At 57.5% G+C, this 21,092-nt stretch overlaps 8 protein-coding genes across 8 annotated transcripts; 4 read left to right on the top strand and 4 right to left on the bottom strand.

Moving 5' to 3' along the window:
- Window positions 1-295: 295 nt before the first annotated feature.
- Window positions 296-502, top strand: VTJ04DRAFT_8255 (uncharacterized protein; the record flags this gene model as incomplete). The annotated part of the gene is made up of 1 exon (XM_069366672.1): window positions 296-502. The coding sequence occupies one exon, from the start codon at window positions 296-298 to the stop codon at window positions 500-502; it is 207 nt and encodes a 68-aa protein (XP_069217583.1).
- A 365-nt stretch (window positions 503-867) lies between these two features.
- On the bottom strand, window positions 868-7,167 carry VTJ04DRAFT_8254 (uncharacterized protein; the record flags this gene model as incomplete). The annotated part of the gene is made up of 2 exons (XM_069366671.1): window positions 868-6,903; window positions 6,994-7,167. 2 exons carry the CDS (start codon window positions 7,165-7,167, stop codon window positions 868-870), a joined length of 6,210 nt encoding a protein of 2,069 aa, XP_069217582.1.
- Window positions 7,168-7,474: 307 nt separating this feature from the next.
- VTJ04DRAFT_8253 (uncharacterized protein) lies at window positions 7,475-8,735 on the bottom strand (the record flags this gene model as incomplete). Its single annotated transcript, XM_069366670.1, has 3 exons — window positions 7,475-7,950; window positions 8,126-8,226; window positions 8,593-8,735. 3 exons carry the CDS (start codon window positions 8,733-8,735, stop codon window positions 7,475-7,477), a joined length of 720 nt encoding a protein of 239 aa, XP_069217581.1.
- Window positions 8,736-8,778: 43 nt separating this feature from the next.
- Window positions 8,779-10,724, bottom strand: VTJ04DRAFT_8252 (uncharacterized protein; the record flags this gene model as incomplete). The annotated part of the gene is made up of 3 exons (XM_069366669.1): window positions 8,779-9,752; window positions 9,823-10,408; window positions 10,593-10,724. 3 exons carry the CDS (start codon window positions 10,722-10,724, stop codon window positions 8,779-8,781), a joined length of 1,692 nt encoding a protein of 563 aa, XP_069217580.1.
- Window positions 10,725-13,288: 2,564 nt separating this feature from the next.
- VTJ04DRAFT_8251 (uncharacterized protein) lies at window positions 13,289-14,845 on the top strand (the record flags this gene model as incomplete). Its single annotated transcript, XM_069366668.1, has 1 exon — window positions 13,289-14,845. One exon carries the CDS (start codon window positions 13,289-13,291, stop codon window positions 14,843-14,845), a length of 1,557 nt encoding a protein of 518 aa, XP_069217579.1.
- Window positions 14,846-15,431: 586 nt separating this feature from the next.
- VTJ04DRAFT_8250 (uncharacterized protein) lies at window positions 15,432-15,866 on the top strand (the record flags this gene model as incomplete). Its single annotated transcript, XM_069366667.1, has 1 exon — window positions 15,432-15,866. One exon carries the CDS (start codon window positions 15,432-15,434, stop codon window positions 15,864-15,866), a length of 435 nt encoding a protein of 144 aa, XP_069217578.1.
- A 91-nt stretch (window positions 15,867-15,957) lies between these two features.
- VTJ04DRAFT_8249 (uncharacterized protein) lies at window positions 15,958-17,556 on the bottom strand (the record flags this gene model as incomplete). The annotated part of the gene is made up of 8 exons (XM_069366665.1): window positions 15,958-16,106; window positions 16,165-16,306; window positions 16,364-16,491; window positions 16,547-16,561; window positions 16,632-16,645; window positions 16,715-16,749; window positions 16,844-16,863; window positions 17,520-17,556. 8 exons carry the CDS (start codon window positions 17,554-17,556, stop codon window positions 15,958-15,960), a joined length of 540 nt encoding a protein of 179 aa, XP_069217577.1.
- A 2,287-nt stretch (window positions 17,557-19,843) lies between these two features.
- Window positions 19,844-20,684, top strand: VTJ04DRAFT_8248 (uncharacterized protein; the record flags this gene model as incomplete). The annotated part of the gene is made up of 3 exons (XM_069366664.1): window positions 19,844-19,931; window positions 19,991-20,499; window positions 20,646-20,684. 3 exons carry the CDS (start codon window positions 19,844-19,846, stop codon window positions 20,682-20,684), a joined length of 636 nt encoding a protein of 211 aa, XP_069217576.1.
- Window positions 20,685-21,092: the final 408 nt, after the last annotated feature.

The raw sequence follows: 21,092 nt of genomic DNA, 5'->3' as shown, positions 1-21,092 counted from the left end.
TCTGTCATCTATCGTCGTCAACAAGATAGAAGTAACAGACTCCATTGCCACACTCTTCTCTCGTACCAAACTCCAATCCCAGCCTAGCCTCCAATCTATCAATAGTCGAGGAACCAACCGGCTCGGCGGTAGCTAGCCCTGTATGTAGCTCATGAATTCAAGACAAAGTGATGACCAAAACATGAGATTTGGAAAAGAGGAATGGCAGTAGTAGTAGTAGTAGTAGTAGTAGTGGCAGTAAGAGTAAACACACTCCTCGAACCAGGAGGCATCAGAGGTCAGGAAGGGAAAGGGAATGACGAAATCAGAAAGAGTTGATATCAACCAGTCCAGTCCAGGTGTCTCGAGCCCAAAGAGAATCCATCCTTCGCGCCAATCTCGCCATGGCAGTAAAAACCAGAACCCACCCAACCATTCTTCAGTTCGTTCCATCCAGTCCAAAGGTCATGATCCTCAAGAGAAGAAGAAAATCCACGGCAAGCCAAAGCTCATAACAAGGTAGAAACCCTGTTCTTCCCTTCCCCGTAGTATCAACCCCAACTCCAAAGAGAAAACAAAACAAAAACACCAAGTCCATTCACTTCATAAGAAAACATCACCAAGTCATATGAGTGTGTCTCATCAAACTTAACTTGAAAACCACCCATTCATCCCGCTCATCTCGTTCCAACAACGCCCCATAGTCCGATTCATCCTCGCCTAGGTAGTTAGGCAGGTAGAGGTAACATGATAACTAAACAGACAGAAAACCCGTTCGGGTATTCGGTGACGAGCAGTCCCAAGAGACAAGGCTTACTACGCCCTCTTGTATTTCTGTTATGTACCACACCAGTCAGTCATCAACCCATCATCACACCTCGACCTGAATCAAAGGAGAGGGAACAAAAAACTCACCGCCTCAACCCTCCTCCGATGCATCGGATCCAACGAGTTCGTCGCGCCCAACAACGTCTGCCCAATCGCTTTCGTCGCCCCGATGGCCGGCCTGAGTATGATCGTCGGCGCCTTCCTCAGCACGGCCGTCGCCGCCCCCTGGGCACTTCCACTCTCCATAATCTCGGCCGGCACCGCGATGATGGCGTCCCTCGCCATCGCCAGGTCCCGCGCCAGACTACCATACGCCGACCGCACGCCCTGCATGATTCCCAGCGGCTGCTCCGCGTACAAGCTCACCTTGCGCTGGGCATCCTCCTCGTATTCTTCCTCATCCCACTCGTCGCCGAGCACTGCGGCCAAGGCGGCGGGCGAGCCGTGCGCCAGGCCCGTGCCGTTGTCGACTCCCGCAGCTGCCGCGCCGCCGGGCGTGAGCAGATCCTCCGCGTTCTGCAAGGCGTTTTGCGTGCCGATGGCCAGCTTGGCACCCAGCTTGACCACCTCGGTGCCCGTGGTCCGCGCGAAGGCACGCGCGCCCTTCTTGAGGCTGCGCACGATGCGGCCGTCCTTGCGGTATTCGCGGATGGGGATCTCGATGAGATCGCGGAAGCCGCTGGTGGCCGTGACGATAGACCGTACCGACGCAAGCCCGGCCAGAACCCCGGGGAGCTGGTTCTTCTTGACGTCGGCCATCCAGATGTCGTTGAGCTGCTCGCCGAGCCGGTCGAAGCCGGACACGCCGTAGAGGATGACGCGGCGCAAAACCATGCGCGCGTCCTCGAGGATCATGAAGTTCATGAACTCGGTCGTCTTGCCCGAGCGCAGGCCGGCGTAGTCGACACGCTTGGGCTTGAAGTCGAGGCGGACGGGGATGCTGTCAACGGCGATGCGCTGGATGAAGGGAATGTCGGTGGGAGAGGTGTGGGCCGGCGCCGCCGCCTCGTCCTTGAACCCGAAGAAGCGCGTGATAAAGTCCAGTGCGTCTTGGTCGACGTGCAGTCGGAGAGGCAGGATCTTGGCGCCGATGACCAGCTCGGTGGCGGGGGTATCGACGAGCCTCGTCGTGATGACCTCGAGGTGCACCATGTTGGCGCCCATCTCGCGCTCGCCCGCGTCGATATCGTACATGGCGAACTTCTTCCACGTCGACGTCGGGACGTGGTCAAAGATATCCAGGTCGCGAACCCGCAAGTCGATCGAGTTGAGCGTCTCCCCCGAGCCGGGCGGGAACACCACAAAGTCCACATTGACGCCCTTAAGCTCAAACGTGATCTTGTGCCGCCGGCTGCGGGTGAGCTTCAGGCTCTTGGACCGGCCGCGCTGGCCGCCGGCGCGGTACGTCGTCGTCGACGTAACCGCCGACGTCGCGATCGAGTCCGTATCTCCAAAGTCCTGCAGGCCGTGGTTGATGGCCTGTGTCAGCTCCCTCGGATCGCGGTTCGCCGGGATCCCAATGTAAATCGAATTGAACAAGCAGTCGCCAATAACCTGCTCGTCGTCGTCCAGATCCGGATCGTGATTCCGCTCAGCACGGCGCTCGTACGCCCTGGCTTCGACCTCCTGCACCGCTTTGGCAATCACCTCGCGCGTGCGCACCCAGTCGTATCCGTCAAAAAGATGCCAGATAATGTGCACATCGCGAACGCACACCTTGAGCGGGGCGCGTTCGTGCCTCAGATCCGTGTGCTTCTCGTACTTGTTGGCCCGCGAGTTCCAGCGGTGCGCCGTGCCGCGGGGCAGGGAGCTGCCCGCAAAGTAGTCTTCCTTGACGGACAAGTCGTCACTGCTGCTCTCGTTGCCGCCCCTGCTCTGCCCGCCCAGGCTCGCCGTGCTCAGCAGGACCCCGTCGCGCGTGTCTTCTATCCTCGTGCTTCCCGCGAGCACCGAGCTGGCCGTGGCGTCGAACAGTTCCTCCTGCACCGCTTCCTCATAGTACTGAGAGTCGAGGTTCAGCGGGCTGTCGGCTGCCGCGTCAAAGTCCGCCTCACTATCCACGTCAGCGCCTCCTCCCTCCAGCTCCCGGGCGAGGGCAAAGTCCTTATCAAAGTCGTACTCGCCCTCGGCCTGGCCAAATGTCTCGGCGCTGATCGACGCGAGCAAATCTTGAATTGGCATGACCGACGTCCGGAACTTGATCTCCTTGCTCGGCGGCGTAGGCGGCTTCAGAGCGTTGGCGAGGGCGATGAGCGTCTGCGTCGAGTCGGCGCACGTCTCGAGCACCAGCAGGTCGTCGCGCAGCTCCACCTCGAGCTGCATCTCGCCCTCCGAATCCTTGGACGCGGCCACGGCGGCTTTGGCCGACGAGATCTGGCAGATGTTGACATACCCCTTTCCGCACAGCTCGGTGACCTGCGGGGACGGGGTCGCCAGGGGCCGACGGGTCGTAGCAAACGGGGCGCCCGGGGCTTCGAGGATGGACACGTCGTCGATCAGCAGGATCGCTGCCCGTTTCAAGCTCACCGTGGAAGTCATGGCATCGCCCGCCGGAGGCATGTCCAGGTGAGCATCCGTGAGCACAACAAGCATCTTGGACTTCAGACCGAGTGGATTCAACCCGATAAGGCAGTCCTGAAAACCGACATCCAACCGGAGCGGCTTCGACGGTTTGGTCTGCTCCACCGGGGAGAGCGAGGACGCGTCGGAAGATTGCCTCTTGATAGCCGCATGGGTCTGGTCGCCCAAGTTTGCGACCGAGGCTGCCAATGTGACCTCGTAGTCCTCCGGCGTCGTGTTCTCCCCAAGACCCAAAAGATCCATGACAGTCGGTACCCGGTACTCAACGCTCAGCCCAATAACCTTCACCTTGACGACCGGCTGGATGTCATCGATGAGCCGCATCATAAAGACGGGCAACTTCTCCGAAGAGGAGGAGCTACCAGTCCTCGGCGCTGGTGTCGTCAAGACCAACTTCTCCGACCCGTTCCGGTTCACAGACACCTCACCAAGCGCGACGGCCACCAACTCGGGGAGAGAGATGTGCGCCACTTCCAACTCAGCCAACGAGACTTGGACCACGCCGAACCGGCCCCCAATATCGACGCGGGCGTCAACATTCTTGATACGACCCAGCGTCAGCAGCCCAGGCCTGTCATCCTCAGGCAGATACTTGGCGACGGTCCCGAGCTTAGCAAGATCGTCCGCCAATCCGGGCAAGCAACTCAGCTGCTGTAGCTCGCCCGCATCGACACGAACGGTAGACACCGTCACGCACAGCACCGGCCCTTTCTTCCGCTGCCTCAGCAGCGTGTCGACCATGATTTCATCCTCATGCTCGTCGAACCGGATCTTGGACGGGGTGATAAGCTCGAGCAGCCTCTCCAGATCCTTATCCCTCGGTACCGAGCGGTATTCAATCCTGGTGTCCGACACCTCGGCCGTGATCGGGGCGCTGGCGCCGGATCTCTTGATGTGCGGCCCGGACACGCGGATCTTGCTAAAGTGGATTCCGATACCCTCCCCTCGGGCGACCATCTTCAGGGCGCTGGTGTTGACCGCGACGCTGCACTCCCGGCCGATCACGTCGATCTTAAGACCGTTAACTCGGAGGTCAATCTTGGTTTCCGGTCCTTTGACGACATCATCTTCATCAGGCTCGTCGAACCGAACCCCCTTGACAGGCTTCTGTCCAGATTTGGCTGGGCCTTTTTGAGGAACGGGCGGGTTCGACGCAACCGAAGCGCCCATGTTAAGGAAGCTGCTGAGCCCGCCGAACCACCCAAAGGTCTCGTCCAATCTCGCGAGATCGAGCTTGACATGCAGAGGCAGGGTGTTGATCTCTATCCGCGACTCCTGCTGGCCCAGCGTCGCCTTGATGGACACGTCCTGTCCCGCAGAGGGGAATGTACTCGCCACGGATTCAAACATCAAAACCGAGCGGTCGAACGCGATGATGTCGTCATCGGCATAGCCGAACTTCATCTTCTCTATGCTGAAGGCTGCCTCTTTCCGGGAGTTCCCACCTGTCAAGGAGCCCTGGAGGTCTGTTAACTGCAATTGAAGCAGCACGTCCGAGCTGTAATCGGTGGTCTTCCTCTCCAAGATCCTCTGAGGAACGTCAGCAACACCAGCGAGCTTCTCCAGGAACAACACAGACAGCTGCTCCACGGCAATCTTGATGTCCGGGATGGGCGAAGGGGGCTTCTCAGCGGCTGCAGATTCAACGTTGTCGGCTGGGGGACGCTGGATTGCCTCAAGCAGCCGCGCCACAACCATCGCCAGAAGGAATCCAATCGAGGCATCGAACCGGACCTCGACCGGCCTCAAAGTGATCTCGATGGACGAGTCCACTGGTGCGTTTTCTGGCGATGACTTTCTTGGGGGTGTGAAGTTTTGGCTGTGACTCGCTGCATGGACAGAAAATGCTCCAGGGAGGTCCGGGGTCGACTTCCCAAGATCCGGGATGGTTGTCGAGAGGTCTTTGTGACTGGAGGGTAGGTAAACCGAAATGGAGCTGAGAGTCAGGATTTCCTTGACCAGCCGCGTCGGTCCGCGTGGCGTAGCGGTATCATCTTGTGGTGGTTCCTCCGGAGCAGCATGCTCAACCGGCTCCTTCTTTTCGGGCTCGACAGACTCCGAGACTGTCTCCTGAACACTCTGCAGAACCGTATCGGGCGTCGTTTCCGCCACAATCTTCTCAGCCTCCTTTGTTTGTTCTTGCCGGGGAGGAGAAGGAGGAGCAGGAGGCTGGGGCGCGGAAGTCGATGTCGTTGGCACCACCCTCGGCGGTGGCGCATTTTCCTCCTCATCATCAGAAATGTATGGATCGTCATCCCAAGCCCCAGGCATGCCAGACCTAAGCCTGGTGGACTCGGTCTGCGAAAACGCGCTCATATACATGCTCTCTGCCTCCTCGTGGCTGAACACGCGCGACTCCGCCAAATCGTCATGCCCAGCATCGCTCGAACTCGCACTCTGTGGCTCCGAATGCATGGAATCGGCTGGGGACACAGAAGAAGGGGGTGCCTGAAAATCTCCTGTGGGGCGAAGAAACGGCTCAGAACGTGCCACTCGATCAAGCGTCTCCCAAACCGGGCGGGCTGGCTCGACGACTTCTGATCGTGCCGGGTCTCGGGAACCAACCACTGGTGAATCGAGATATGTGGACGCCCTGGGCGTGGAGAGCGACGAGGCCGGCTCGGCGGCCTGTTCTGTCTCGTTGTTCTCGTCCAGCTCATATGGAATGTTGAATGCCGCCTCGCTATCGCCAAGCTGATACTGGCTCTGGGCCATGGCCTCGTAACTCGGGCCATCGTCGGAGCTGAGACTCGCTGCAAGACTCCTCGGCCGAGAGGCGGGTTCGTCCGTCGCAATGGGGGATCGCGAAGAGATTGACAAAGGCATCGACGGTGACCGTGCCAGGGAAGAGAAGACGGTAGTCTCCGAGATCAAAGCGGCGCGGATATTCTCCAGGAGGATATGCCTCGTTCCTTCCTTGTGAACAATGGAAGGCCCATCTTCCGAGGAGGGTTCAGGTGAAGTGACTCCCTCTACGTTGAGATTTTCGAGGGAGAGCTCGAGAGTGACGGGTTCATGAGTAGCCGAGCTCGGATCTACCAGAACCTCAACATCGACCTGCGCGGTGACCCCGCGCACACGGACCTGGAGTCTATCGACGATGCCCTGGAGAAAGTTGGTCAGGAAAGCCGGCAATGTGAGAGGTTGGCCGGTGCCGACGGTCGAATCGTCATCGCTCCAAGACTCGCTTGTCGCCACGGACGCGGCCAGGTCTTGGTTCTCAGCAGCCAGGGCTTCCTCGAGCTCCATCCTGTCTGCGACCGGGCGCGTCTCCAGGAACGACTGGGCCAGGTCCGCGGCAGTGGGCACCACGTCAACCTCGGGTTTTGTGTCTTTCGTCTCGCCGTCCTTATCATTCCCCTTCGTAGATGTCACCTTCAGCCGGATATCGACGCCATCCACTTCGGCCGTAATGGGACTGGAGTAAAAATCCATGGGGATCGTCACGCGAAGCAATAACACCTTAGCCCGCCGCAGGGTGATATCTGGGGGGAGGCCCAGAAGGGCCTCGAGCTTCTACACAAGGCATCAGCAATCCTGAGCTCATATACACATACGTACGTATCTCAACAACTGGGTGCGAAAATAGGATGGCGGGCCACGTACAGGAAGAACCAAACCGACATCGCGGAACTCCAAAACCGTATTCCGGCCTAGGGCAAAATCGAGGTTATCAAGATCCAGGGCGTCGGAATCGAGAAGGTCGAGCTTTGATAGGGCGAAACGGAGGAGCTGTTTCGCCATGGAGGAGCTCCGGAAAGACTGAAAGAAGGACGCCATCTTGTGGTGATATAGCCGCTACGGGCGCGGCGCAGAGGGAGGGAAAGATGAAGGTCAAAGGTGTGTAAGTGGAAGAAGAAGCGGTGCTTGGTGATTACAGTAGGCGGCGGCGCGAATCACGAGGGGTGGTGGTGGCGGGGCGGCTCAACGGTGGGACTAGTGATAGGTAGAAGGCTCGCCGCAGGCAGGGGGGAGAAAGAGGGCGGGCTGATGAAGGGAAGACGGCGGAGGATGTGTCGATTAGTCGTCCACAAGGGCGGAGAGTGGGAGATGGAGCAGGACAGCCGCAAGGATCATGTTGGGATGATCATGTCATGTCGTTGTCAAGGTGATGCTCGGCGGACGGATACCTAAAGGTGACGCTCAAGCGTTCCAGGTGCGAATCGCGGAAGGGCGCACAAGGAAAATGGGCCAGAGAAAGCCACCTGATAGAGACAGTCGGGGGACAAATGAGCACCAAGACAGGAGCCCGAGACAACAGGAGAAAATGGCGAGAAGCACAAGACAAGCACAAGGCCAAAACTCCAGGAGGAGGAATAAGTTGCAAAGCCAGGTGTTGCCGGAACACAAGGCGCGGCCGGGGGTAGCAGTGGCTGGTTGAGCTGGCCAGGCGGGCAGCTGCCGAATTACGTAGACGAGACGATGATGATATCAACGGCTGGGCAGTGGATTCCAGGTCTCGGTCGAACTGGCCTGGAGGTGATGGGGTCGTTTGTTGCGATGACAATAACAACGACGGCGGCAGATCCGAGAGAGGCGGCAGCTCAGCAGCCAGCTGTGTACCTGAGTTATGAGTCTTTAGATAGATAGGCCAGGCCGGTGTCAAGTGGAAGTCGCCGAAAGTGAGGTGCGCTGACGAGGCGGGTAGGCAGTCTGGGCATGCAGCATGGCGCAAGCGACAGGCCGACAAGCGCTGGACAACCTCGCACTGGCAGATGGCGGACGACGGAGGACGGACGGCGGGGACCGGGAACGGGAATGGCGGGGATGCTGAGTGTGGAGCTGCAGAGGAGCTTCAGAGCCCGTGACGACAAGACGCCGTCGCTGTTGGCCAGGACCCTGGCACTTGGAGTCACTTGATTGCCTTATCGGGGGGCTTGTGGCTCACTCGGTGTGGGGTACCAGCAGGGGTGAGAGTTGGAGATAACAGGGTTAGGGTTCTGTATGACTGAACATGCTCCGGACAGGCATCAAATGCCCTGCCATTCTCCTTAAGAGATAGCTGCATAAATTTACTCTATCGCCTGCATCTGGCTACGAGTCGGAGGGACTTGACTTGGGACTGTCCGCAAGCAATTGTCCGAAAGCAGCAATACTGCATGCATTTGGCCAAGAAGCTACCTGCTATGCGTTGCACCCAGCTCATCACCTAAAATGCATCGCTCTCACGTCCTTCAAATATCGGAGCCTAGGTTGCCAAGGTACCGGCACATCCGGCTGTTGTACATACGAGGTCGTGCTGGAACGGCCAACCCAACGCCATGACTCTTGTCTGACGCGTCCACCTCATCCATCTCAGGTGGATGGTCCAAGACATGATGAGAGAGTAGCAACTGAACAGCGCCCATTTCCCCAGCAACTTGTCATGAGCCAGACGACCCAACCTCCCCATCAACCCATAAACCCCTTCTCCCCCTTCTCCCCCTTCTCCCTCTCCTTCTCCTCCCTCCCCAACCCCGCAACCCCAACACTCCCTCCCCTCCCGCAAATCGCCTGCCCAATCCTCCTCGCCACATGCTCGCCACTCCAATACGCCCCTGTCACCGTCCCCAGCGCCACAAACGGCGCCGTATGCTCTCCCGCCAGCCAGATCCCCTCGCTCGGCGCACCGTGCCGCATCGCCTCTATATCCCTATCCCCGTCACGCAGCCCGACCTGGAAGTTCACGTAGCTCCCGTTGCCCGCGAGGTCGTCGCCCGACCAATCCGTCGCGAGGAACCCCGTGGGTTGGCAGGCCGGGTCGTGCGGGTCGTAGGACGGCAGGCGGGAGTAATACGGGCGGAAGTGACTGAAGATAAACGCGTCGCGATCTTTTTGGCTAGTGAGGGAGCGCAGAGTCGATGTGACATGGCGCGACTGCTCGCCGTACATGTAGAACAGCAGCGTCGGGCTGCCGCCGTTTTCCGCGCCGCCCAGAGACCCCAGTTCGACGATCTCGGCCAGCCAACGGCTCGGGTTCGTCTCGGGAGCATATTTGGGTGCGAGCCATTGGCAAAAGCCCTGGACGGTGCGGCCGCCGTCTGAGGAGGAGGGGTTGAGCCAGAAGGCGGTGGGGAAGGAAAGGTAGACCTTTTCGAGGTTGCCGTAGCCAATGTTTTGGATGGCTTTGCTGAGACGGTCCGGCAGAGGCGGCGAGAAGGCTTGCGGGTTCTGCTTGAGCCAGCCCAGCGGGCAGGTCACGACGAGCTCGTCAAACTCAAACACCCGCCCGTCGGTGGTTGTAACCTTGACGGTCCCCGTGCGGCCGATGGATTTCCCGTGGATCCCGGCCACCCGGGTCTGGTAGTGGATATCTGCTCCGTCGATGGCCGGTTGCGCGACCTTTTCGAGGACCTTGTTGTACGTCCCGGCGCAGAACAGATTCTCTGAGAAAGAAGCGTTAATAGAACCGCCTTTCAACTCGGGAATATTTGAGAAACAAAACCCTCAACCTACCGCCTTCGATGCACTCCTCCAGCCAAAAGAACTTCAAGCTCTGCGTGCTTAGGGGACTCCCGACAAAGTTCCCCCACAGCTCCGCCATCTGCAACAGTATGCGCCTCTTCCGCTCGCACCCCTCCTCGCCGTCCGGTATCCTCACGGCGACGTTCCTGCGAAAGAAGTCCAGCAGGGACTCCTCCGGGTCGATTTCGTGCCCAAACTTATTGGAGTACTCGAAAGCGTCCTGGATAATGTCCCACATCATGGTCGAGAACTTCTCGCCCTCCTCTTTGGGGAGCAGGTTCCCGTCCTCGTCAAAGACGTACGAGTGGGCGTCCCAGTCGCCCGTCTTGGTCTTGGTCTCGCGCACCAGGTCCATGATGGGGTTGTCGGTGGTTCCGTGGATCCAGTTGGCGCCCACGTCGGCCAGATGGCCGTTGGGAAGCCTCTCCTGCCACACCCTGCCGCCGAGGCGATTCCTGCCCTCAAGGATGGTGACGCGGAAGCCGTTCCGGAGCAGCACATCGGCGCATCGGAGACCGGCAAAGCCGCCACCGACGATGCCGATGTGCGGTTTCCTGCTTGGACCGAGAGTTTCGAGCTAGTACAGCAGCCACATGTAAGCATCAAGTTCTGCGCGTCTCGTAGATAACTGTGCGGGGAGCTGTTCGGGATGGCTCTCCTCCTGCATGCGGTGGATCGGAAACAAAACCCCCCAGGAAAATACAGAAGGAGAATCTATGCACCGACAGAAAAATACGGTCCTAGGACAGGATGCGATGTACCTGCAGGACTCTATCCATGATGCTCATCCTCCTCGGGGACGATATCGCAGGTCGAGTGAGTTTGAGGTCCTGGTATATTCTCGACGTCTTTTTCCATGCGGCGCTCGAGACCGACATTGAGTAAGCATCCATCTTGACGACGGCGGCCTTGAAGCCTCAAGTGAAGAGAAAGAAAAGAAAAAGATTTTATGAGGGAGTCAGGTGAGGTGAAATCAAGAAGTGACTTGGGAAGTCCACGGTAAGGCGGGGTTGCCTCGACTTCTTGGTATCAACAACAAGGTGTGTATGGAGGTATACGGTGTACGAGAGGCAACGCCTTGCCAGAGTTGGCGCTTAAAGTATTTGATTGATTATCAAGGCGGAGTAAGGTTTATCAAGGCTTCACTCAGTACAGTATCTCAGATAACTGAGACAGTGCAATGGCCGCCTTGGAGAAGACTGCGGGAGGAGGACTCAAAGGTTGGGTTGGTCCTTTAAGGTTCTATAACTCAGAAAGGGGGGAGCACCTGGTCGAGGCGCGTGCCGTGGTGGACAAGGACCGGTCCTCGACCGGAGGTGGGATAAATGGAAAGACGGCCCATCTTACTCCTCCATGTCACAAACGACCTGGCTCGTCCGTTATGGTGTGGTGCAGGCGGTCAAGTTGACGAGACCAGGAGGCAGAGATAAGAGCCGTTGGCCCCTCTTGAAGAGGCTGCGCAACGCGAAAAGAACGAGTCAAAGATTGGGCTGCAAGGGGTCGTGTGTATTGAGGTTGCGGTCGAGATGGGACCCAGGGGCAGCGGGATCCATCTCTTCAGACCGTCTCAGGGCACAAATCCCGGGGATGGGTTGACGTGGTTGACATGGTGTTCGAGAACCAGTCCATGTCCGAGTTAAGCGCATGTTTGCGCCGGTCTCTCCGTTCATCGGTCTCTTCCGGCTGAGGCAAGTCGGGCAAGGGGAAAACGGGAGACTTGTTTTGGCAAATGCGCAATGCAAGATACGGCGCATGTCGGACGTAGCGGTGACTCAAGTCGACCGCCGAGCGACGAACCGGACCACTCGGTCTCACCGCGTGCTCACGAAATTTGGGGCCTGCGGCCAATGACGAGGTCGCGGAGGCTGGCATCTGACCAGCAGCGTCAAAGCGGAAACAAAAAATGGAATAAACTTACGAATTCCGAATGTGCAAGAGACGTCCGGGATTCATACGGCTAGACCTGTTCGATTCCGCCTGGAATTGAGGCTACACAAAACATGTTCCAGCCCTCCAACAAATTGTTTTGAGCGGGGATTCATCATGTCCGAAGGCACCGGGTCCGGGAAGTGTTGAGATCTCCACCGGCGCCCATCGGCCGCCACCTCAGCCGGCAGTGGCGGGCCTCGCCACAGCGAACCAGGGGACCAAGAGCCCTGGATTGAGACGCGATGATCTCTCAACCAGTGTGTTCGTTCAACATGAAATTTATCCCGGTGCATCCCGCAGACCGTCCATACCTATGCTCGTGCAGAGCTGGTTAACGCTTATCTCGAGGCAAGCTCCAAAACGGAATCCCCTTTACTGCCCTGTTGGTGTTCCTCAATCTCTCAGGGCATGTTCCGTGGCTAAGCGATGGGGGCCGGCCCCGCGCGATCGCGGGGTAATCTCCAACTGGAGGGTGGTGAGGCTGTCAAAAGGAAAGTTCCGATTACACCGATCCAGCCCTCCAACATTTCGAAACAAGGGCTCGAGTCAGGCAGGGCGACGGTGATCCGCGAATGGGGACTGTCAAGCTCTCGTGGGAGGCTGCTTGGGTCCAGCTGACGGGAGTGCTGAAGCAAAAGTGAAGGAAATGTCCGTTCTCCAACCTATAGTGGGGTCTGGCGACACGCCTCTGACGAAAGTGGCTGGGTGCCCTGTGGCTCTGCGTGCCAGGGCTGAGGTGAGAAAGCAGTTCTGGGCAATTGAGAATCGATGCCGAGCTGTAACTCCTGGTAAGTATTGCTGAGAGATCTTTTGTATATCAGTACCACAACTCAAACCCCATTCATGAGCTGATGTACTTTTACTCCTTACGGAGTAACTCACAGCATCTCTCATCAGCCTCTTCCATTTCATGAAGAGAAACAAAAGCCTCAAGGCAACACAGCAACCGCAAGCATCAAGAAGGAGCAAGGATGCCAGGATCACATGCAACGCCAGGCACAAACGGCTGACGCCAGGCAGGCTGGGGAGGCCTGGGGAGGCCCCTGGGCAGCCAATCAGAGCAGACTCAATGCACCTGGTGTCAGCTTCCCCACATTCCCCGTTCCAGATCCCCAGATAGGACCCCAGAATGCAGGAGCAAGCCGAGGCAGTCTCACGGCAAACGGCAAGTGCCATCAAGCAGCCGAAGCAATGTCCTGGGGAAGAAACCGACGACCGATCAGCCGGGTCCAATCCGGGCCCAATCCGGGTCCAAATCCATGGATCCTCGGCACCGCGACCCCTTTAAGCTCCTTGTCCGACTTGTGGTGACAATTGAATCTCTGAAATAAAAAGACAGCCGCACTTCCAGGGCTGTGTGTGGCCGTCCGTGTTTGCCGTCCCTACCTTCTTTGTTCTGCCGTCTTTGCGCCGTGTCTTACAGGTCAGGTTGCTTCTCGTGATACCCTTCCTCGACGTCATCTCTCTGTCCCATTTTGTGATCCCTTGTTTCTCTTAACCACCAAAACCAACAACACCAACCGACGAGATGGCGAACCTCCAAGTCCCCGCCAAGACCTTCACCCGCGCCGAGGTGGCCAAGCACAACACCGAGGACAGCGTCTGGTTCATCATCGACACGGTCGTCTACGATGTGTCCGAGTTCCTCGACGCCCACCCTGGCGGCGAGGCCGTGCTGCGCCAGGTCGCCGGCACCGATGCCACCGTCGCCTTCTACAACCTCCACCGCCACGAGGTGCTCGAGAAGTACCAGGACCTGGCCATCGGCAGCATCGAGGGCGAGAAGCCCTCCATCATCGCCCCCGTCAAGGGCGAGCTCTCGCCCGTGCCCTACGCCGAGCCGCTCTGGCTGCGGCCGCAGTTCAAGTCGCCCTACTACAAGGAGAGCCACCGCCGCCTGCAAAAGGCCATGCGCGAGTTCACCGACAAGTACGTGACCCCGGAGGCCATGGAGCGCGAGCGCGACGGCAAGTACATCAGCCAGGAGCTCCTCGAGCGCATGTCGCGCGAGGGCGTGCTGCACATGCGCATGGGCCCCGGCAAGCACCTGCACGGCGTCAAGCTGCTGGGCGGCGTCGTCGACGGCAAGGAGTTTGACTACTTCCACGACCTGATCTGCTCCCAGGAGAGTTCGCGCACCGGCTGCCGCGGCTTCGGCGACGGCAACATGGGCGGCATGGTTATCGGCCTGACGTGCATCCTCAACTACTGCCACCACAACCCGGAGCTCAAGAAGCGCGTCGAAGACGACGTCTTCTCGGCCCGCAAGAAGATCTGCCTGGCCATCACCGAGGCCTTCGCTGGCTCCGACGTCGCCGGCCTGCGCTGCACCGCCACCAAGACCCCCGACGGCAAGCACTACATTGTCAACGGCACCAAGAAGTGGATCACCAACGGCTGCTTCGCCGACTACTTCGTCACGGGCGTCAACACGGGCAAGGGCCTGTCGGTCCTGCTCATCGAGCGCGGCCCCGGCGTCGAGACCAAGCAGATCAAGACTTCCTACTCCACCGCTGCCGGCACCGCCTACGTCACCTTCGACAACGTCAAGGTCCCCGTCGAGAACCTGCTCGGCGAGGAGAACAAGGGCATCTACGTGATCCTGTCCAACTTCAACCACGAGCGCTGGACCATGTGCTGCGGCGTGATCCGCGGCATGCGCCTCATCGTCGAGGAGTGCCTCAAGTGGGCGCACCAGCGCATCGTCTTCGGCAAGCGCCTCATCGACCAGCCCGTCATCCGCCAAAAGCTCGCCAAGATGATCGCCCTCTGCGAGTCCCACCAGGCCTGGCTCGAGTCCATCACGTACCAGATGTGCAACATGTCGTACGCCGAGCAGAGCAAGCACCTTGGCGGGCCCATCGCCCTGCTCAAGATGAGCGCCACCCGCGCCGGCCACGAGATCGCCGACGAGGCCGTCCAGATCTGGGGCGGCCGCGGCCTCACCCAGACCGGCATGGGCCGCATCATTGAGAACTGGAACCGCAACTACAAGTTCGACGCTATCCTGGGCGGCGCCGAGGAGATTCTCGGCGACCTCGGCGTCAGGCAGGCCATGAAGTTCATGCCCAAGGCTGTGCTCTAAACAAGACGAAAAACCAAGTCTGCGAGAGGAGGCGGGGCGTGATATGAATGATGATGGAAACAAACTTCCACTGTATATAGTACCTACTGGGCAATTTCTCTTATTATGTACCTAGTCTTCAATACGTTTCCAATGTCAAGGGGTTGGTTCAGATGATCACAATATCATGCTCAACATTTGCTCTCAGGCGCATCATATCACAAACTGTCTTGTCTATTCTGTCCCAAGTTGATAGCAGCATCAGAGATTGTGGACCTGGCCCATCCGACTGTTCCATCTGAGAATTGAGGTATTTAAACAGCCCCGGGACTGTTCAACGTCCGAGAGAACTCAAGGCAATCCCTGTGACGAACACTCTTATAATTCAGTCGTCCAACCCTCATCGGATTCCAATCCATATTGGAGGCCGGCTTCGCCATGTGTCCATCGTCAAAACGGAGAGCAAGAAACACCGAGGGCCTGGAAAAGCAAGCCGCCAGATTCAACACACACCTCACCAATTCAAAAAACAAATGGAGATCAAAGAAATCGCGGAATCCCATTTAACTCCGGTTTTTGGTACCCGTCTGTTGCAGTAGACTTCCTGATGTCTGTGTCCCCTGAATGCTGCGCGTTCCATATCTTGATTCCCTTGTTGCTTGCCTTTTTGTTAAGCATCCCGAGAATGCGTGGGCATGAACATGAGAGAGAAAGGAAAAGAAAACCCGAAAACTGGAAAAGAAAAGTCATGACGGAGAGGCCCGAGTCATATGGTTCCCCCCAAAGCACCCGTCACCGGGCCGGGAAACGCACAAACTCCTCAGCCAAAGGGGTATCCAGGCCACCGAGATACCAGCCAGCATTCCAACCTCCTCCCTCACAGAGCTCGCCCCACGCTCCAAACGCAGAGACCGACTTCCTCCCAAGAGATGTAGTGTTATGTATGCCATGCGCACCCCCGTGTCATCAACCTCCCACTCTCGCCCCCAACCCTTCGATCACCAAAGCCCCCATGAGCTACTTCCTCCCGTCCATCGCCTGATAGAAATTCCGAGGATGCGGCCAAAGGCTTGCTGATCTAGACGAAACCTTCACGTCCGTCCAAAGGGGCCGGGGCGCCTCACGCCATTGACTTAGTTGTTGGGGCACTGAGCCTGGACGTGGCCGGGCTGCTGGCACTTATAGCAGATCTTCTCGCCACCGGCGGACTCCTTGGGGCAGTCGCGCGACATGTGGCCGGTCTCGCCGCAGTTATAGCACTTGCTGCCATTCACGCAGTCACCTGAGTTGAAGTTAGTTGGTGGCAAACGAAAGAGTATGCCAGAAGCGGATTGACATACGAGACAGATGGCCAATACCGCCGCACGAGTAGCAGGTCTTGGGGCCGCCATAGCCGCCGCCGTAGCCGCCGGAGTTGTAACCACCGCCGCCATAGGGACCGCCCTTGGGGCAGTTACGGGCGATGTGGCCAATGTCGCCGCACTGCCCATGCTTGATTAGCACGAGAACCTCAGACACATTCCGGGTCGCGTGGCTTACCTTGTAGCACTCAACGCCAGCCTGACCGCCGCCGCCGGGGCCCTGGGGGCAGTCACGGAGAATGTGGCCAGGCTGCGAGCAGCGGTAGCAGATCTTGGTGTCCTTCGGACCCTCGGGGCACTCGCGGCCTGCATACAGTTAGAAGAAGAGACTCGTTTGCCAATGCGCTTATAGTGTACTTACTCATGTGACCCTCGCCTGATCGCCAAAACATCGACTGTCAGTTCATCCGTCAACTCGAAGAGGCGCGGAAGCCAGGAATGCTTACCGCCACAGTTGTAGCTAGACTCCTCATTAGCAATCATGCGCAGCGATTATAAAAAAGGGAAATGTAAAGGGCCGGTGACGTACCACTTAGCAGCAGCCTTGTTCGGGCAATCGCGAGCCTAGAAATCCAAAAGTTAGTGGCTGTAACTCAACGATGCGATACTCCCCTCCCTCGAGACTTGTCTCTCTGCGCTCTCGCCGACAGTGGCGTACCTGATGAGTGGTGTCGCCGCCTATTATCTCTCATGTCAGATGATCTCTCTCTCTCCCCAACGCAAGCAGTACAAGCCGGTGTAAAACAGGCAGACATTGTTTTGTGTTTGTGTGTTTGTGTGTGCGGTTAAGCAGCGGCCTCTGAGCGCGAACGGGCGACGGTTCGAAGGCCAAGTCCTGTGTGCGACCCAATTTCAGATGTCTGAATTGGAAGCAACCGACTTTTGACCATGATTCAGCCTGTGCCTTGTTTCCTTCTCCGGAGACCGGAGACCAGTCGGCGTGTCGTCGCATGGGACGAAAGGCGAACAAGTCCCAGGACGAGACACCAACACTGACACCAGCACCACGTTGTCACCGAGCCCAGAACTTGACCAGAGTTTTGAGGCTCAATGCGTGTAGGAATGCGTGGGGGAAGGCGTTGCGAATTGCTGTGTGTGTGGCTTGAGGGCAGTGCCTGTGCATGCACCGTCGCTCGCGCACGGAATCGTGGAGTTGTTCCGACTGGCCGTTTGACCCAATGTGCCTGGCCAGAGAGGTGCGCGATGGGCACACATCATCATGCGCGACCGACCCGACAGTTCGGATATGGTGGGTGAACGGCAAATGGGCGCTCAGGGCCGCGGGGCAAACACAAGCCAGAGCGAAGGGATTGAAGTGCGGCGGGCAAACTCACAAGTGAAGCAGGCCCGACCCTGAGTGCTGAAATCCATGGTGGATGATGGTAGTGGACGGTGAAGACTGAAGAATTGGTGATTGATGTTGGTGTTTTGGAGAGAAGATCTGGCGTTGTTGGCGAAGGCCAGGTCAGTAACTGGTTGTATGTAAATGGCAGATTTCTGTTCTGGAAAGTGGAGGGGCGAGAACAGTTGAATGCAGAGAAAAAAAGGTGGGGGAGGGGAGTTTTCAAGGTGGGGCGCTGGGACAATTTTCCCACTGAAGGGAAAGAATGGTGGGAGGAATGCGAACGGAAAGAGGGATGGAGGTTCTGGATTTGTGGGATCTGAAGGGGGCGAAATCAAACTGGGGGCGACAAGAATGAATGGTCAACAAACCTCAATTGATGATGGCGATGGCGACCTGATGGAATGATTCAACACGCGACGTAGGATTTTTGCGTGTGTTCGTACAGGTCAGGAGTGTGTTGTGTTGAAAAGGAAGAAAGTAAACGGTGGGAGGGCTCCGTCGACCTAAAAGTACTACTGAGAGGAAGGTCCAGTCCTCTCCAATCTTTCCGAGCTGGTCCGGAGTCTTAATCCGGCAGGCACCAGAGGTCACGGGTAGGGAAGAAGGGAGCGAATGCCGGGCGGCGTATGATTTTTTCAAACGGAGCAGATTTTGTGTGGAACATCCCTGCGGCCAACAGATAGAGGGGTTTCAGTGGCTCAACATCTGTCAGCTTTCAATTTTCAAAGCCGTCCTTACAGGCCCAGGTGTTGACATCAAGGGATTGCCACAACTCCGTTTCCACGGCCAGCCTTTCACATCCTTGGACACCCCGTACAGCCCAGCCACATGGAAACCGGCCCCGATGCAAGTTGGTCTCGGTTGAATGCATCTGTCCCGCCAATGGATCGAAGCATGAAGCCCGTCGGCCTCTCTGCCGTTCTTTATCCCTGCCTTCTTACGTTGAGCCGCGGGTCCCTATCGCGTACGGGGTACAGCAGGACAGGGTTTGTGTTGGTCCCATCCCACCGGCCCGGCGGTACCCCGTATGTATGTACAGGGCTGCAGGTTGATCCCTTCCTCGCTCGGATCAGCTCCCGCCTTGGCCGGGGAATCCGATTCTTCCATGCCGCTGTCTCGGTAGACTGATTCCATTGCTGAGGTAGGTAGGTGTTCGTTGTGGGTAACATCGAGTTGTTGAGGGAGCATGGTTGACGATGGGCTTGTCTGCCCATGGCTTCCACTGACGCGTCCCGACTGCCACATCATTTCATGTATAACCGCAGCGCCTAGGTCAGTCCGTATCAAACAGCGTCCTTGACACATGTGACACCCAAGAACCGCCACACCAAGGATTGCCTATTCGATCCCAGCGCGACTCAGGTAAGCTACGGGACATCCACGTGTTGTACCAGGGCTCTCGAGACGTCCGTCGAAGCGACTCTTTGGCCTCTTGCTGTTCCCGCCACAAGGGCAGTGATCTGTCATGAGGTTGATCCGGAGTTCGGTGACCCTGTGTGGCGGTTCCAGGATGTCCGAGACTCGCCGTGTTGCATCCTGATGGAAGACGCAATTGTCGGCCGCTAGCGTTGCATCGGACCTCCTTTTGCGATCTGTTCTGGAATTCAAATAGAAGCCTTTCCGCAGATGAGGCCCGGGATATCGTGTCTGATTGCCCGATGTGCCGGCGTGTTACCGGCTCATCTCGTCGGCTCATCCCAACAATTCCGACCACGTCGTTTGAAGACACAGAGCCGCGGCTGCAGTGTCATTGATGTCCTAAGACTATCTCTCTCACGAACCGGAACTGTGCTATCCGCGCGGAATGCAGATGAGCACATAGTGTAAAAGCCCGGGGGAATGATCATAAGGCAGAATACCATAGCTCGTACGACATCAGGGTTTTGATTCCAATCTCGAAAGAGCAAGTAGTTCGTCACGACCAAACCGGCGTCCTTTGGCTCGACAAGGTTAATGTTGGAATTGGCCATTTGGAATTGTTTCTTGGGTCCAATTGATCCAGATACAGATTCTCCAAGGGTTCACTTTCCTGTGTACACCAATTTTGGCCAGGATTTGAGAAATTGACCTTGCAATGCCTTCTGAAGCGGTGCAGTCTCGTGACAGATGTTTGGGAGGACAGGTCAGCTTGATGGGTTCGTGAACATCACGTGACATGGCGCGTCGACAGTCCCCTTGGCGCGTTCTACGCGTCTCGGCCAATTTAGGCATCCAAGTCCGATTGACACAACTCCACGCCACCTGCGAACCTGTCTTCAAAACTTTCCCGAGTTCCTTTCTTTGTTCTTTCTTTTCCATGTGTCAGTTTCTGTCATGGATTACTGGGCTTGGAAGGGGAAGGAAACCATCTTTGCCGCGTTGCAAGCGGCCTGTGACTCGGTAGAGGCCGATCTGGCTGCAGGTAAGTGAGACGCGAGAAGTAAACAATCCATGTCCATTGACTGATGAATGTTTTCGCAGAGATCCAGAAACATGTGTCTGATAACCAGTCAAGCCTCCTGGAGGAAATTGACCGGCTCAAGGCCGTGGCGGCGAAAGTAGACCGCTTGGAACAGGAGAACCGCCAACTCAGGGAGGAACTCGCGAGGTTCCGAAAAGCGCCGGCCTCTGACACCAAGTTCCCAGAATCCTCATCTACAGCTCAAAATTCTCCCGCGGCGAGACCCAGCCCATTACCCGAGGAGGCAGGGTTTCGCAATGGACCAACTTCTGTAACACCTGCTCCTCCAGGGTCAGACCCAGGGGAGGACGCAGATTGGAAGGAGGCATACAGCAGGTTGGGTCGTCGCCATACAAAACTCATGGAGCAGTATGAGCAGTTACAAAAACAGGCCAAAAAGTTCCTCCTTTCACGGGATGGCTGGGAGCGGTATGCCGAATCACTGCTACACAAGGTCCAAGTGTTGGAGGGGAAGCTGCAACGGTACGGAGCGTCAGGTCGCGACAGCGCTGAGGTGGGAGAGGCGGAGGTGGGCAGAGTTGAGGCTGAGGAGCCCCGTCCTGAACGACCAGCCAACGAAGCGCCAACCACACAGCACCCAGCCCCAGCGGTCCCCGACCCTTGCCAGAACGCTCGAACACTGCCGAACGACACGATCGAACATTCCGTTTTCAGGCCACCGCCAATCCCACGGGCAAGAGATCCAGCTCTTGATGAAGAGACGCAAGATGGAGATGATGGGCCTAATGAACTGCCGGCAAGACCTCCTGGCGAGACCGTTCAAACCGAGAAACCCGTTTTCATTAAGCCAGAGCCTCTCTCAGATCCCCCAATTGTGGTCTCGGAGAGGGCGGTCCGGAAACGCAAGGATAGGGATGACGGGGCTGGAAATGCAACTCCCCCTCGCAGGATAAAACTTGAACCGAGCAGCAGCCCATTCAGAATCGTGGGAGAGGCACGGGTGTTTGCCCCGCACGAGGACGTTGATCTCGATGAGGAGGACAACGTGATTCCCACTCCCAGAAAACAGCGTCCTTCCAAGCGTCAGGCCGTGGAAGAGGAGCAGGATGAGGAGGAGGACGAAAAAGAAGAAGATGATGATGATGAAGAAGAAGAAGAAGA

The sequence above is a fragment of the Mycothermus thermophilus genome (genome assembly GCF_041956435.1).
Source record: "Mycothermus thermophilus strain CBS 625.91 unplaced genomic scaffold VTJ04scaffold_5, whole genome shotgun sequence".
Lineage (NCBI taxonomy): Eukaryota > Fungi > Ascomycota > Sordariomycetes > Sordariales > Chaetomiaceae > Mycothermus > Mycothermus thermophilus.
This window is presented reverse-complemented; position numbering and strand designations above follow the sequence as displayed.